Source organism: Chiloscyllium punctatum, chromosome 6 (genome assembly GCF_047496795.1).
Source record: "Chiloscyllium punctatum isolate Juve2018m chromosome 6, sChiPun1.3, whole genome shotgun sequence".
NCBI classification, from domain to species: domain Eukaryota; kingdom Metazoa; phylum Chordata; class Chondrichthyes; order Orectolobiformes; family Hemiscylliidae; genus Chiloscyllium; species Chiloscyllium punctatum.
The window spans coordinates 47,196,438-47,213,663 of NC_092744.1; the positions used below are offsets into that span (position 1 = coordinate 47,196,438).

Consider the following 17,226-nt stretch of genomic DNA (forward strand, 5'->3'; position numbering starts at 1 on the left):
GTATGTTAGCTATTATTGGTAGAGGGATTGAGGTTCAGAGCCATGAGGACATGCTGCTGTACAAAACTCTGCTGCGGCCACACTTGGAGTATTGCTAACATTTATGGTTGCCACATTATAGAAAGGATGTGGAAGCATTGGAAAGGGTGCAGAAGAGATTTACCAGGATGATGCCTGGTATAGAGGGAAGGTCTTATGAGGAAAGGCTGAGGGACTGTGGGTGTTTATGTTAAAGATGATCAGAGGATTAGATAGGGTGGACAGTGAGAGCCATTTTCCTCAGATAATGATGGTTAGCACAAGAGGACAAGGCTTTAGATATAGGATAAATGTCAGAGATAGATTCTTTACTCAGAGAGTAGTAAGGGTGTGGAATGCCCTACCTGCAACAATAGTGGACTCGCCAACATTAAGGACATTTAAATAGTCAGTGGATAAACATATGGTGATAATGGAATGGTGTAGGTTAGATGGGCTTTAGGTTGGTTTCACAGGTCACAACAACATGGAGGGTTAAAGGGCCTGTACTGCATTGTAATGTTCTACATTCTATATTGTGAGTAAATTTGGGCCCCATACCTCAGAAAAGATGTACTGACCCTGGAGTGGGGCCAGAGGAGATTCTGGAGAATGATCCCAAGAATGAAAGGCTTAACATATCAAGAATGTTTGCGGACTCTGGGTCTATACCTAATAGAGCTTAGAATGATGGTGGGGGGTGGGGGGGTGGGGGGGAGGGGGGATCTAATTGAAACTTACAGAATACTGAACGGCCTGGACAGAGTGGACATTGAAAAGATCTTTCCATTGGCAGGAGAGACGAGGATCCAAAGGCACAGCCTTAGAGTAAAGGGAAGACCCTTTAGAATGGAGATGAGGAGAAATTACTTCAGCCAGAGAGTGGTGAATCTATGGAATTCATTGCCACCGAAGACAAAGAAGGCCAAGTCATTGAGTATCCTTACGACTGAAAAAGATAGGTTCTTGATTGTCAAGGGGATCAAAGATTTTGGGAGAAAGTGGGAGAATGGAGTTATTCACTTATCAAGGTAAAAACAGTGACTGCAGATGCTGAAAACCAAATACTGGATTAGTGGTGCTGGAAGAGCACAGCAGTTCAGGCAGCATCCAATGAGCAGCACTAATCTTCCAGCACCACTAATCCATTATTCACTTATCAGCCATGATTGAATGGCAGAGCAGACTTGATGGGCCAAATGGCCTAATTTCTGCTCCTTTGTCTTCTGGTATTATGATCTTATAAAATCCCAGTATCCAATCAACTTTTTAACTACTTTCTCAGCATTGGCTGTTCGAACTACTGCGACATCCAGGAATGGCAGTTTGTTGTTGTTTTCCTCCTCTTTAGTGAATTTTATGCCAGTAAGGATATTACTGATGGTCTTGAAGGTTTCCTTCAGAGGCAGTAATGCAGAGACTCAAACAAACAGCTCTGCCAACCAACGAACCCAAACTTCGGGTCCGCTATGTGGATGACACCTTTGTCATCACTAAACAAAACAAATTAAAGGAAACCTTCAAGACCATCAATAATATCCTTACTGGCATAAAATTCACTAAAGAGGAGGAAATCAACAACAAACTGCCATTCCTAGATGTCACAGTATTTCAAACAGCCAATGGGCAACTTCAAACCAGCATCTACAGGAAAACAACACATATGGACCAAATATTGAACTACAGAAGCAATCATCCCAACACCCACAAACGAAGCTGCATCAGAATATTATTTCAACGAGCCAACACACTCTGCAGCACAGAGGAATTACACAGAGCAGAGGAAAATCACCTATACAGGGGTACCTCGATTATCCAAATACCAATTATCCGAAAATCAGATTATCCAAAGGAGATCTCGAGGCCCTGATACATTGAAGACGTGTTTCCAACTGTGATCGCATCTTTTATTTACAGTGATTAAACAGGCACCGTCTCCAAATGACTGTCTGCCTGCCTACTCTCTCTCCCCCCACACTTTCCCTGGAGTTCTACACAGGGCTGTACCCTAAACCCCCCCTTCCCCACATCATCTCTCCAACGTTGTCCGGTACAGGGCAAAGGTGGAATCTGTCAAAAAGTTGCAGTAAAAAGTTGTGTGTGTGGCTGTGGCTGCATGCGTACATGTGCGTGTGCATGTGCGAGTGCTGTTTGGAGACTTACCTACATTCAGAACCTCAATCCGAGCTACAAATCCTTTCAAACTTGCTACCCCCAGGTCTTTCAGTTCCTACATTCCCTTTAGAATGGCATCTCTAGTTTTATTGCCATGTGCTTCCTACCAAAATGTATCATTTCATATGTAAATGCCTTAAATTTCATCTGCCATTTGGTCCACCAGTTTGTCTAGGTCTCTTGAAGTCTACTGTCTTCACAATGCACAATACTTCCAGACAGTCATGGAGATCTACGGCACGGAAACAGTCCCTATGGCCCATCTTGCCTATGCCACCCAATTTTCACAAATTAAACTAGTCTTGTTTGCCTGCACTTGGTCCATAGCCCTCCATACCTATCCCATCCATGCACCTGTCTCAATGTTTCTTAAATGACAAAATTGTACTCGCTTCTACCACTACCCTTGGCAGCCTGTTCCAGACACTCACTACCCTCTATGTGAAAAAAAATTACCCTGGACCCTTTTGTATCTCTACTCTCTCCACTTAAAGCTATGCCCTCTAGTTTTAGACTCCCTTACCATGGGAAAAAGCTGTCAGCTATCTACCTTATCTATGCCTCTCATGATTTTATGGACCTCGATAAGGTTATCCCTCAGTCTCCTATGTTTCAGGGAAGAAGTCCCAGCTTCCATGTTTAGAGTTATAAGCAAATTTTGATTCAGAAAATATTACAAAACAGATCATCCCAGAAAGAAAATTCACAATAAATTAGCATCTTAATAAGCAGAAAACCAAATAATATTGTTAATATTATCATTAATTTGACTGCAGAAGAGGTACTAGACGGGAAGGCAGCAAAATTCTGCTCTACTACATTCTCGCACCTTGACACCCTAAACCAAAGACAAATAAAAAAAGGCAATCATCTCTGAGCCAAGTATTAATAATCCAGCATCTAAAAAACCTGGCAGGAGTCCAGGGGGAAAAGAAAATCTGATCGATGAAGCAAAATTGCTTTGATCATATAATAACTGTCTCCATGACTGACTTAACAGTTAATTCAAGAGGCTTGCCAGAGAAGTCCAGTTAATTTGGGGACAAGCACAGTCAATAATGGAGGATTTTGTTTATGTTGTAAAATATTGATGGTAGATATGAGAAATACCCAAACAAGGCCCTCCTGCAGAGGCAGGAGATCAGACTGCTTGTCCCTGATGTAATTCAACTCTCATTACATTTCTTCCAGTTGTTCAAAGTGCTCCTAGATTATGATCTTTACCTCATATCCTTCCACCAGCGTCTGACACTCTTCACATTTACCTCTTAACAATAACAGAGGTGGTGCACTTGCTGCCCTGGCCCCATGTTACATGAATGTTCTTTCCAAACTGAAAGTAACAAAAAGTAGATAGGGATATGAGAAATTATGAAATTTATTTAATGGGAAAGGCTCTTTAGCTTTAATATATCTTGGTTGCTTATGCAGTCTGTGTTTGGCAGAATAGGGAAAAGCTGCAAGTTGGAAGACTTTTGGTAACCTCGGGTATGATAGAGAAAAGAGGGCATATCAAAATGGAGCCAATCAGATCACGTAACGTACCACAGTAAACAACTTTAAATCAAGCTCCCGCAACACTCAACACGATTTCTGATCCTAATAACTTAGTAATACGAAAGCAAAAACTCTGAGCCAAGTGTTAACAATCCAGCACTTAAAAAACCTGGCAGGAGTCCAGAAGGAAAAAGTCTGATCAATGAAACAAAATTGCTTTGATAGCACACTAACTGCCTCTATTGCTGACTTAAGAATTCATCCAATAGGCTTGGTTGGCATGGATGAGTTGGACCAAGGGATCTGTTTCTGAGCTGTACAACTCTATGACTCAAAGCAAAGCTAATGGGGTTAAACATGAACTCCCCGTATCTAGCATTAAATGTAAATTTCAAAATAAACACAGTTTTATTACACATCAAGAACTAAGTGTCAGAGATACAAAATATTCATTTAAATGAAGTCATTGATCAAAGGTTAATGAAAAATCATTCAAATATATATAAATAAAAATAAATAAACAAAAAGTAGAATTTAGCACCAAGGAAAAGGAATAGAAAAAGTACCAGTTTCAAACAAAAATATGTACTCAATGGCAAACTCTTCTGATGATGGCAATAGAAAATAATTGTAGCTTTTTAAAAAAATACAATGTTGTATGCTTCTGTTTAAACAGCAAGCCTTGAGCTCTTGCTGCAATAGTGAGCAGAACGTTGCTTGAACAAAGTTATCGTCAGTTAACCAAAGGTGTACAGCACTGTATCAGTTGTCAACTATATCCAATGACTCAATCGATAAATCATGTAAAATTCAAGATTATCACTTGGAATTTTTTCTTTAAAAAAAACCTTTGAGATTTTCTCTCCTAAATCTCCAGGAAGTCTTCCCTCTCTAATGTCTTTGAACCGGTGCTTCATGGCAAATATATGCCTGCAATTACTCCAACCCAAAATTCCAAACTTTTTTACATTGAAAGATACCCGCCATCTTAGATGATCCAGCTGCAAACATCTCTACCTTACAATTTATTTTATCTTAGATCACAGATGTCACATATTTTTCAAGTCATCAGCTAGAAGATTGTCCTCCCAGTGTTTTCACTAAGGCATTTATCAAAGATGATGAAAATAAATAATCCAAACACAAATTGTTAATGATGGAACCCCACCAATGACCAACCCCATCCAATTGACCCACATCTCCTGCACAGAGCTGCAACATTAATAATTGTCCTGTCAACGTACACATAATGAATTCATTATTTCGTCAAAGATCACTACCCAGTTTTACATTGCAGCTTATTTTTCAATTTTAATCACTAACTATTCCAGTGTCAGGATGCACAAAACCCATCATGTATCAACTTCAGACCTCCCTTCCAAAAAACAGTATATGGTTGGATTCCTCACCTTCTAGTTTCTGGATGATTAATTAATGCATCCAAACAAATGAAATAAGAGTACACCATTCAGCTGCTCTGTCTTTCAGTAAGACCATGGCTGATCTATTTGTTTTCGAATTTCACCTTCCCATCTATCCCCTGTAAGGTTCAATTCTTGTTAGGTAAGGGAGTCAATCTTCCTCTGCCTTAGAAAAATCAGCTGCTGAGGAAGTGAATTCCAAAGTCACACAACACTCTGATGAAGATAAATTTTTCCTCATCTCTGTCCATAAAGGTGACCCCTAATTTTATTATGATGCTCCCTATTTCTAGGCTGACCCCAAGAGGAAATATCCTTTTCACATTGTACTGGTCAATGCCATTCAGGATCTTTTGGGCTTTAAACGAAGTCTCAAAAGACAATTGTTTTAAAACATACATAAGTGAATATTTTCTCCATTTAAGTGGTGCCTATATTGAATTTGTAAATTTATAAATTAAGTTACAGAAAATTTAATTTGCTTGGTAATTGAAAAAAATTAAGATGATTGTTTACAAAAGGAAAACAAAACTTTGTTCCTTATATAGTTGAATCATTCAGCTTAAAGAAATTTTAAAACAGATCAGTTAATACAACACATGATGTAACATAAAAGTAAACAATTTAATTTACTTTAAGGGATGAGATTGTTGTTTTGTGAAGTTTGAATTACCAAAGAATATCAAACAACATACTCACAACTTACAATGCAAGCACAATCACATTGATCATCACTACTCCTGTACATCACAAAGTTTTCAATATTATTTTCACATAAGCAATATTTTTATTCATCCAAGTCATTTAAAGAAAATTATTAAAAGATAGCTGTGAACAGTGACTTTTAAATTTCACTACATGCCAAAATAAACTTTCTGGGCTGTTACTGATATCACTTTTACCTCCTTAATGGTACGTTTCAGATGCATGTAGACACATTGCCCTGTTTTGCGATAATGTCTTTCTACATGTTCCCTTCCAAATCCGAGAAAAGTACTCATACACACATAAATGCCACCTTCAGATTCCTGCAAGTTAAACAAAAGAGGAAATTGATTTAATCTTAGAGAAAACCAGAATAAATGAAAAATGTAAAATTTCCAGCAGCAAAGGCAAATAACTTCAGTATTATATATGCACTAACCTTCAAGTTAAGATTCAACTGAAAAACCACTTTGCACAACTGACATAAAAATTGCATTAAACCACGTTTTTTTCAGTTTCCCTCTGGGTTAAAAAACATATGATCCTCCATAAGTATCATTAATACCTTTCTGATTACAGTATATGAGCCAATCTCATTTAGTGAAATATAGCAAAGTTGAGTTAACAATAGTGCACGTTTCTAAAACCCAACTTGAGAGAGCCTGGCTTCAACATACCAGTCCCAGTCAGATTAATTCACTCCACGTGATATCACAAAACTACTCAAGACATCGGATACAGCAAAAGCTGTGGGCCTTGACAATATCCCAAAAATTGTTATGAATACTTGTGTCCAAGAACTAGGCAAGCTGTTCCAGTACATTTACAACTGATACTGGCATCTAACTGACATTATGGACAATGGCCTCAGTATGTTATGTTCACAAAAAGCAAGACAATTCTCATGCAGCTAATTACTATCTCATTAATCTGCTCTCAATCATCAGTTAAGTGATGGGGAAGATGTCATCGACAGTCCTATCAAGTAGCACTTGAACAATAATAAGCTGATCACACAGCGCAGTTTGGATTCCATCAGGGTCACTCAGCTCCTAACCTCTCTGGAGCTTTGGTTGAAACATGGACAAAAGAGCTGAATACTCAAAAAGCTGAGGTGAGAGTAACTACCGTTGACACCAAGTTCATCCCAAAAAAATTGAAGCAAATGCAATTTAGGAGGAAAACACTCCATTCGCTGGAGATATACCTAGCACAATAGAAAGCGATTGTGGTTGTGGAAAGCCAAACACTTCAGTCTCAGGTCATCATTGCATGAGTTCCTAGGCTAGCATCCTGGACTCTTCCCTGCCATTATTAGACTGAGGAATGGACTCTCTAACTTCAAATAATGTTGATCCTGTCTAGCGTACATCCTGTGTGGTGTAACCTGTATGCCTTATTCTGTCTAAGTTATTTTTCACCTTATGCTCTGCCTATACTGCTAGCAAACAAAGCTTTTCACTGTATTTGGGTGCATGTAAAAATAAATCAAATCAATGGATCGATAAGTGCAAGTGACATTCACTCCACACAAGTGTCAGGCAATGACTATCTGCAATGAGGGAATCTTATCAACTCCCTCTGATATTTACTGCATTATAAGCACTACCACCCACGAGAAAATCTTGGGAGTTACTAGTGAATTGAAACTGACCAAATCACATAATTATTGTGGCTACAAAAGTAAGTCAGAACTAAGAATTTGGTGACAACAAATGCATCTTCTGTCTTCCCCAGAGTGAGTTGACTACATACAAGGCATGTCAGCCGTGTAACGGAATATTTTTCACTTGCCTAAAAAAATGCAACCCCAACAACACACCAGAAGCTTGATACCAAACAGGACAAAGCAGCCCTCTTGACCAGTACCCCATCCAACAACTTAAACGTTCACTCCTTCCATCACCAATGTGGGTAAAGCCACCTTAATCCTATTAGGCCATAGGGCTGATTCTTTATTACAGATAACTGATGACAACGATAGTTAGTCTCACCTCACCTTTTTGAGTATTCAGCTCCTTTGTCCATGTTTGAACCAAGACTATAGGGAGCATTGAGTACAAACTGGTTTTCTACTAGCATCCTGGAAACACAGAAAATATTAGCAGCAGTAGCCCTTCATCTTACATCCAGCACCAGAAGAGAAGACCATTCCTCCACTTAAATATTGGGAACACCGAAGCCATTATCTTTTATTCCCCCTTTAATGTCCACCCCCAGTCCATTTTCCCTCTGAGTGCACTGCCCCTGTAAGGATCAGTGCTCATCAATCTGCGTGCTGACACCATTCTCAGCAGTTTCAGAAGGTGCAGCCACACACTATCCTCGGAGATTTGCACAGAAAAGAATTAGAGGGAACTTAGCCTGTAGCTACTAATTATGTATCTTTCACTGGCAAATGATACAACAAACACCTTTGTGAGGGATTCCAGCTTTGAGGGCACAGTTTCAGAACAAAGGGTTGTGCATAAAAATAAGGAGGAATGTCTTCTTATAGACCATTGTGAAATGTGCTAATTCTCTATCCCAAAGAGTTTTGGAGGATAAGTTGAAAAATTCAAGACTTCAAAAAAATACAGATTGTTTAACTACAGGAAACTCAAGAGTTATGGGGGATATAAGGAGGAAAGTAGAGAAAATTACACGACCAACCCAGCCATGAGCTTATTGAATGGCAGAGCAGGTATAAAGAGCCAACTGCTCCAGCCTCCATTTCCTACGGGTTCACATTTAATCTGTTCACAACCTAGATGACTACATTACTGTTCTATCACAAAGACTATTATTTCCACCTCCAAAACATCAGCTTACAATCGCCCTGCCTCAGCTCATTTACTTCTGAAAGACTCATCCATGTATTCTCTTCACTGTTCTAACATCAAACTAATTGGCCCAAACACAAAGACGGCCCTTAAAATGATCTCCAGAGCATATGCAAATATGTCACAATGTGTGTAATAAGGTCACCATTGGCGCATGAGCAGAATAGGAAACACAGGCCCACAACTGCATTTGCTTATGTGCATCTGTCTAATGAACTAGAGTGGAGATGAGGCCAGGGACTGCATGCAGCCAATTGTGTAATGTCATCCTTCATCTGTGGATTGATGTGCAACAGGAGAAGCACATCATCTTTAAATTTAAGCTGGAGTAGTGTGTTGAGTTTTGGTCTCCCTATCTGAAGATGGATATCTGTCTGTGGAGAAAGTGCAACAAAAGTTTATCAGCCTGATTCCTAGGGTGGCAAGTATGCAAACATACAGGATCAGTTAAGACTCTATACGCTTGGGTGAAGAAGAATGATAGTGTAAGGGCTATTGAATCTCATAGAAACCTATAAAATTCTAACCAGACAATACAGCATAAATGCAGGATGGCTCCGATGACCGAGGGAGTCGAAAACCAGGAGTCACAGTCTAAGGATTCAGGGTAAGTCATTTAGGACCGAAATGAGAAATTTCTTCATCCAGAGAGTGGTGAGCCTGTGGAATTCACTGCCTCAGAAAGTAGATGAGGCCAAAATAATGAATGTTTTCAAGAATGAGTTAAATGAGTTAAGGGGATCAAAGAATATTGGGCAAAAGTGGGAACTAAGTGGGTACTGAGATGGATGCTCGGTGATGATCCTATTGAATGGCAGAACAGTCTCAAAGGGGTAAATCCTTATTCCTGCTCGCATTTTCTATATTTCTTTGACCCTAGTGGAAAACCAGATGGTACTGCCTCTTCAAACTACTTCAGCAAGTTTAATGAAAAAGAAAAGCCAAGCGAGTGCATTTTTTTCAGTTATTTTCTCACTATGAGGGACAAATGGCAGTTCAGAAGGTATGGAAGCCTAGGCCAGACAAGATCCCTCAGAAACATGTGATATTTTGTTACTGCCATGTGTGTAATCAGTGCGATGATGTCAGCAGTGCCATCTTTGTGACAGGCACTCCATTACCATGCAGTGTCATTGCTTTGCAATGCTCTAATCCTTGTGGCATTCATAATAAATGTTGCATTCCAACATACTCCTGTCCAGCCCTAAATGTTCTACCCCATGATAACTTGCTGTTATACAAAACTCTTCTTGTGTTCTCTTACCCATCAACACCATGTTTGATATTAGTTCCTCAAGAAATCTCTCTGTTTTGCAATGCTCACCCTTGTTTTCATTTTTCACTCAGGCCTCTCTTCTCCCTATTTGTGTAATCTCCTGCATCCAACTGTGGTGTATTTGTGTAAGTATATTGAAATGTCACTTTAAGAGTCTGAACACATAAAATCATGATGGCATCATTGACCATTTTGGAGGGAAACAACTTGTTCTAGTTTGCTTCCTTTTAAAGTGAACACCTTTTTATTAAGTGAATACTTAATAAATGTATCACACAGTTAATAGTAATCCAGAAGTGATTATTGAAGGAAAGGAACCTGGGCTTTAAAAAAAGCACTGAAAAATAGCAGTCTCATTGGATCTAGCAGTCAAGGTATCTCAACAGCTAAGATCAAGCACTACAGCTCACAAAATAGTGGCTAAGTGACAAGTACCAATGCAAACTAAAAACTGCCTTCTGTGTGAAAAAAAGGTCTCAATAGCAAACTGTTAATATAAAGAAGTTGTATGCAGAAACTGCAGAAAACATGATGCACATCTAACAGCCATGCGTGATAAGAAACATGAACAACAGATACAGCAAAAGTACAGAAACTGAAGAGTATGAAGAAATTCTACATGATATAAAAAGGCATGAACAAAGCTCTGAATCTCAATCCAAAGAGAAGCTGTTATTAAATATCCTGACAATTGCTGGCATTACCAACTGATACTGGGTCCCTTTCTTACTGAAAGGCAAACCAGTAAGAATGGAGGTGAAAATCGAGAATGAGAATCAAGCAAGATATTGGGCAAAGCTAGATCAGTGCCTCACGTAATCAGACCGAATGTCGAGGCAGAATCTGAGAGACTATTCAAGGCAGGAGTCCTTGAACCAGTAAATGTGAGAGATTGGGTCACACCTATCATACTAATGAAGGAGGATGGATGAGAAGACTTCTACAGTGATTTTATAGTCACTATCAATCCATTGCTATACACTGAGTGTGATGGAATTTCTTTTTCTTGATTTGCTTGGAACATTACCAAAAACCTAATCCATATAGTGAACAAGAGAAGTCATTGATCAGCAAAGCTTATAAACTGAGGGAGAAATATGATAAGGATGTTGCTGATTGTCATGCCAAAGCAAGGTGGGTACTACAAAGCCTTTGCCAAGTACGGTGCATATTGTGACAATGACAAAAATGAAGATGATCATAATTAAATTGTACATTTGCCTCAGTTTAATTACTTGTTATGTAACTGAAAGCATTTAAACCTGTTATGAGCATTACAACCTTTTAATTATGTAAGTTGGTATGTGGTCTAAAGCAAAAAGTAACTTGAGCTTTAAATTTTAGAGGTCTTTTTGAAATATTCACACTACAATAAGCATTTTAAGCCTGCCACATTTGTAGGCAACATCTCTCGGTGTTGGTCCTGTGTACTAGAATGGTCATGCAATTTTGCTGTATCTGTTGTTCATGTTTCATATCAAAAATGTCTGTTAGATGTGCATCATGTTTTCTGCAGTTTCTGCATAAAGCTTCTTTATACTAACAGTTTGCTGCTGACACCTATTTTCTTTGACACAGATGGCAGTTTTTAGTCTGCATTGATCCTGGTCACTTAGCCACTATTTTGTGGCTAAGATCAAGCTATAGTGCTTGATCTTAGCTGTTGTGATACTTTGGCTGCTCAATCCAATGACTTCATTCAGAATAAGTAAGGTATGGTTTATAGAAGTGGAGCAGCAAGATTGCAGCCACCCCTAGATAGTGATCAGTTAATCTAGACATGTTGAACTAAAAAAAGAAGCAAATATCATTCGATGCTGACTACTGCAGTCCAAGAAATATTGGTAAGTAGAAGTCAAATCCAAACAGTTGTGAAATGATAAATTAATCTTTCCATTTCTGTGAACTCTTGTATATCTTATGGTAAATATTGTAATTATTTTCATTGAAGGAACATTAAAGGGGAAGGGATATTGTATGGGCGTACAGTGAACACCTCATTAACAAAAGCCCTTGTTTAAAAACTGTGGCTCCTAGTCCTTCTTGAAATATAACTGTCCTCTTCCAGTCTGATGTTTTGAGTATCCTTCATTATTTTTTGTTCTGTCATTGGTGGCTGGTCTTTAACTGCTAAAGCCCTAGGTTCTAGAATTCCTCATTACCTCTCATTTTGTTCTTTAAAATGCTCTTTGAAAACCTACTTCCATGATCTAGCTTTTTAGTCTACCCTTCTAAGATCCCTTATTTAACTTGGTGTCAAAGTTGGCTTCTTAACATTGCTGTGAAGTGCCTTCGGGTGTTTTATCATATTAAAGGTGCTATATAAATACAAATTATTGTTGTTCTCAAAACATAACCAATGTTCTGGTCTCTACTTACTGTTGTTATGTTTTACAATCTTCAGTAAATTCATTTCTATTTTCAGCAGAATTATAACACTAGAAGATTCTTCCTTATAAAATATCATTCAAATGAGCAATGTCAGAGAGATATGTTTAGTAATGCATAGATGTCATACTTTTGTTCAAGTTTATCTAACTTGGAAAAAAAGATTGTATGGTATATATGCCACTTAATATCAATTCGCACTTTCTCAAGTTTGTTTGTTCAGTTTTTGAAGCATACTCAGCTCAAAAAAACTATCTCAGTGGAAAATAAATGTGAGGTATTGCATTTTGGTGTGACAAACAAGGGTAGGGCTTATAAAATTAATGGTTGGTCTTCAAGTAATGTTGTAGAATAGAGAGATCTAGGGGTGTAGGCACGTAATTCTTTGAAGTTTGTGTCACATTTGGCAGGGTGGATAAAAAGGCATTTGGCATGCTTGCCTTTTTTGCTCAGTCATTTGAGCATAAGAATTGGGATGTCTTGTTGAGATTGTACAGGACATTGGTGAGGTCTCTTCTGGAATACTATATCCAGTTCTGGTCACCCAGTTATAGGAAGGATATTAATTTGCTGTGATATGGTGGTGCCAGTGTTGGACTGGAGTGGACAAAGTTAAAAATCACACAACACCAGGTTATAGTCCAACAGATTTATTTGGAAGTACTAGCTTTTGAAGCATTGCTCCTTCATCAGATAGCTAGTGGTACAGGATCATAGGACACAGAATTTAGAGTAAAAGATCAAAGTGTCATTCAACTGATGCGATATATTGAACAAACCAAGATTGCTGTAAAGTCTTTAATCACTTAGAATGGGGTTGCAGGTATTGATTCATTAACAAGAGGAATTGAGTATTGAAGTAAAGAGGGGCTTCTGCAGCTGTACAGGGCCCTGGTGAGACCACACCTGGAGTACTGTGTGCAGTTCTGGGTCTCCAAATATGAGGAAAGACATTCTGGCTATTGAGGGAGTGCAGCGTAGGTTCACGAGGTCAATTGCTAGAATGGCGGGATTACCTTACACTGAAAGACTGAAGCGACTAGGCTTGTATACCCTTGAGTTTAGAAGACTGAGAAGGGATCTGATTGAGACATATAAGATTATGAAAGGATTGGACACTCTGGCAGCAGGAAACATGTTTCCGCTGATGGGTGAGTGCCGAACCAGAGGACCCAGCTTAAAAATAAGGGGTAGACCATTTAGGACAGAGATGAGGAGAAACTTCTTCACCCAGAGAGTGGTGGCTGTGTGGAATGCTCTGCCCCAGAGGGCAGTGGAGGCCCAGTCTCTGGATTCACTTAAGAAAGAGTTGGATAGAGCTCTCAAGGATAGTGGAATCAAGGGTTATGGAGATAAGGCAGGAAGAGGATACTGGTTAGGAATGATCAGCCATGATCATATTGAATGGCAGTGCAGGCTCGAAGGGCTGAATGGCCTACTCCTGCACCTATTGTCTATTGTCTAATATGTAAATCCCAGAACTTCTTTCAAGTCACATTCCTGAAATAACTTAAAGTTTTATTTGAAAAACTTTGAACCTTTAAATATAAATTCTGCATCCTATGATCCTGCCCCACTAGCTACCTGACGAAGGAGCAGTGCTCCAAAAGCTTGTACTTCCAAATAAACCTGTTGGACTCTAACCTGGTGTTGTGTGATTTTTAACATCATTAAGTTGAAGAGGGTTCAGAAGAGATTTACAAGGATGTTGCCAGTTACAGAAGGTTTTAATTATAACAAAGGTTGAATAGGCTGAGACTTTTCTTCCTGCAGTGTAGGAGGTCAAGAGGCGACCTGATATAAAATAAACTAAAAATAAAATAATGACGGGTACAGATAGAGTTAATGGTTGCTAGGTTGTGGGATTTCAAGATTGGGGGCACATTTTTTAAGATGAGAGGAGAAAGATTTAAAAAAGACGAGGCTTTTTTTTTACACAGAGAGTGGTTTGCATATGAAATGAACTTTTTTTTAGATTAGATTCTCCACAGTGAGGAAACAGGCCATTTGGCCCAACAAGTCCACACCGACCCTCCGAAGAGTAACCCACCCAGACCCATTTCCCTCTGACTAACGTACTAACACTATGGGCAATTTAGCATGGCCAATTCACCTGACCTGCATATCTTTGGACTGTGGGAGGAAACCGGAGTACCCAGAGGAAACCCACGCAGACACAGGGAGAATATGCAAACTCCACACAGAAAGGGGAATCCAGTCTGGGTCCCTGGAGCCACCGTGTCTGAGGAAATGATGAATGTGGGTACAATTATAATGTTTAAAAGACATTTGGATAGGTATGTGAATAGGGAATGTTTAGTGGGATATAGGCCAGGAGCTGCGCCAGGTGTGACAAGTTTAGTTTGGAATTATATTCGGCATGGACTGGTTGGACTGAACAGTCTGTTTCCATACTTTGTGTCATAGCTGATTACTGCATGACCCTATCTCCCAAACGTTACTTTTTGATGCCGCATTTTGCTCCAATGGCTTTTCTATATAATGTCCTACATTCATATTATAATAGAAATTGTGTAAATTAGTCACTAATTGACATAGGTTACATTCATTTTGGGCAAAAATTTCTTAAATGTACTTTATCTGTGTAGAACTTTACAAAAATGTAATAAAAGTTTAGAAATTGTGAGCTCCTGTTGTAAAGACACAGGAATATACATTAAATTCATACAATTTGCCCTTAGTTTTTTTTAGCACAGACATAATTACATGTTCAATCTTTATTTTACTTGGAATTATGATTTACACAAAGAAAACTACTAATTTTCTAATCCATGGTCTTTCAAGATCTCTACACTTCACAAATTCTGGCTTTTGATTCCCACAGCACACTTTTTGACTCTGACTCGCCAGCATCTGTAGTCCTCACTTTCTCCTAATTGCCCTACAATTGACAACCAGGTCTTTAGTCATCTAGGCCTGAGTTTGAGAATTCCCTCCACAAACTTTTTGCCTTTCTCCCTTTTTTCACAAGCTCTGTAAAATTGAATTCCACGACCAAGTGTTTGGTTATTTATTCCAGGATCTCCTTATGTACCTCTGCATCAAATTTGTTTTATATCCCTTCTGTGTTGTGCCTTAAGATATTTTACTTTGTTGAAAGGGTTACAGTTATGCAAGTTATTGTTGTTGATGTATGAGTTTCCTCCTACTTTAAGTAATCCAAATATATACATATTTCCTCAATTATCTAGATTCCCTTTAATACGTGTACTCTGCTTCTTTAAAGTCCTCCTTGTGACAGCAAGTTTCATACTCTCACTATCCAGTTAAAAGGAAAGCCAACAGAACTGTGGAGGCTGTAAATCAGAAACAAAAACAGAAATTGCTGAAGAAGCTCAGTAGGTCTGGCAGCATCTGTAGAGAGAAATCAGAGGTAACATTTCAGGTCCAGTGACCCTTCCCCAGAACTGAGGGAGTGAAGAAATTTTATTACACCGTCTGGAGGATACAGCAAAAAAAATGCTATTCAAACGGTACTATAACAAATCATGTCATGTTCTGGTTTAGATTTAATACTGGGACGGGAAGACTTTCCACCTACTCGTTCACCACTTGATGGAGTACAACACACGTTCTATATTTTCACTGTGATCGCATTACATCTCAACTAAAATGAACATAAGATTAACTAAAAATATATTCGAAATTACTACTACAACAAAATCAATAATTGTTAAATACGTCATTAATGTATTAATATTTTAAAACTAGTCGGAACACAACCTTCAGGGCATAAAAAAGAAATTCGACACCCGACCCCCAAACTATCTGTATATAAATAACTTGTCTCGGGCACTGTTGATGAACGCCAAACAGCTGAGTCACCTTTTACTATACTTTAACACTTTTATTTAATTTTGCAATCGACCAAAAGCAAATTTCTATTTGCCATCTTTTAGAATTTGCCAAGAATTTTAAAACAGTTATAAAAACTGTATCTTCCTTCGTCTTTCACTTTAATTCTCTTCCTTTCCATAACTTTTAAAAACTTATTTAAGAAGTCCCTTACTTTTAATTTGCTCTTTAGGTCTATATAAATTGAGCGTTACTCGTTTACATGGTAGCTGACAAATTATAATGCCAGCTGCCTTCCGACGCTTTGCTTTATAAAACTTTCCTCCTTATTTCGGTTTAAATGTTCGGGATCACACGCCCACTGACATGTCAAGCCCCACACCCTTTGCTTTCTGGCCCCAATAGGTTGCTGAGCTGCTACGGTCTTTCATCCTCCACTGCTTTGTTTAACAAAGTCCAACACTGGCCACAGCCTGCCCGTTATCAGCAAGTTCCTAAATCCAGCTGAGCATCGTTAGTTTGTGCAGTCATTCACGTGTCAATGGAAAACTTCCTGCGAGAAAGCCTCCATGTGCGCAACCCCTTCCCAAAGGGCGGCCTGCCTACTTACTGGGGAGTCAAAGGAGAAGGCGCATTCGCTCTTGTAAACCCTGTCCCCTGATCTAGGGACTCGGATGGTTGGCATGTACGGCACCAGCAGTTCTCCGATGTCTGCAGCCATGTTGACATTCCTAACCCAGAATGCTGTTCAGGGCAGACATTGATTGTGAAGTGAGCTGGAACTGGGCGAGCAGAGACTGCAGGACGGCACACTATTTTTAAACCAGTGCAAATTCGCAGCCCACCCTCCCTCCAGCCATCGGACCTGCTGACGCTTCTGCTCCTGTCTTTAAAAAAAACGGACACTGGGGGAGAGGTTGCAGAGACTTTGTGCAGAAGGAGAGCTGGCAATCAATACAAAATATCAGTGTTTCAACAAATCTCCTTGTGCTGGTCCTCAGTTAATCCTCATGAAGGGCTTTTGCCAGAAACGTCGATTTTCCTGCCCCTCGGATGCTGCCTGATCTGCTGTGCTTTTCCAGCATCACTCTAACCTAGACTCAGTTAA

General features: G+C 39.1%; 1 protein-coding gene across 4 annotated transcripts in view; it reads right to left on the reverse strand.

Annotated features, from left to right (window-relative positions):
* usp13 (ubiquitin specific peptidase 13) overlaps positions 1 to 16,934 on the reverse strand; it is a 110,800-nt gene extending 93,866 nt beyond the window's left edge. For 2 of the 4 annotated variants that reach the window (XM_072572570.1, XM_072572567.1), the window contains exons 1-2: positions 16,729 to 16,934; positions 6,014 to 6,139 (exon numbers count right to left, since the gene is read on the reverse strand). In XM_072572570.1, coding sequence (XP_072428671.1) covers positions 6,014 to 6,139; positions 16,729 to 16,839 — 237 coding nt within the window. In that variant the 5' untranslated portion in view covers positions 16,840 to 16,934. The remainder of the gene's footprint in view (positions 1 to 6,013; positions 6,140 to 16,728) is intronic. The other 2 variants (XM_072572571.1, XM_072572569.1) reach the window with 2 other exon arrangements.
* Positions 16,935 to 17,226: the final 292 nt, after the last annotated feature.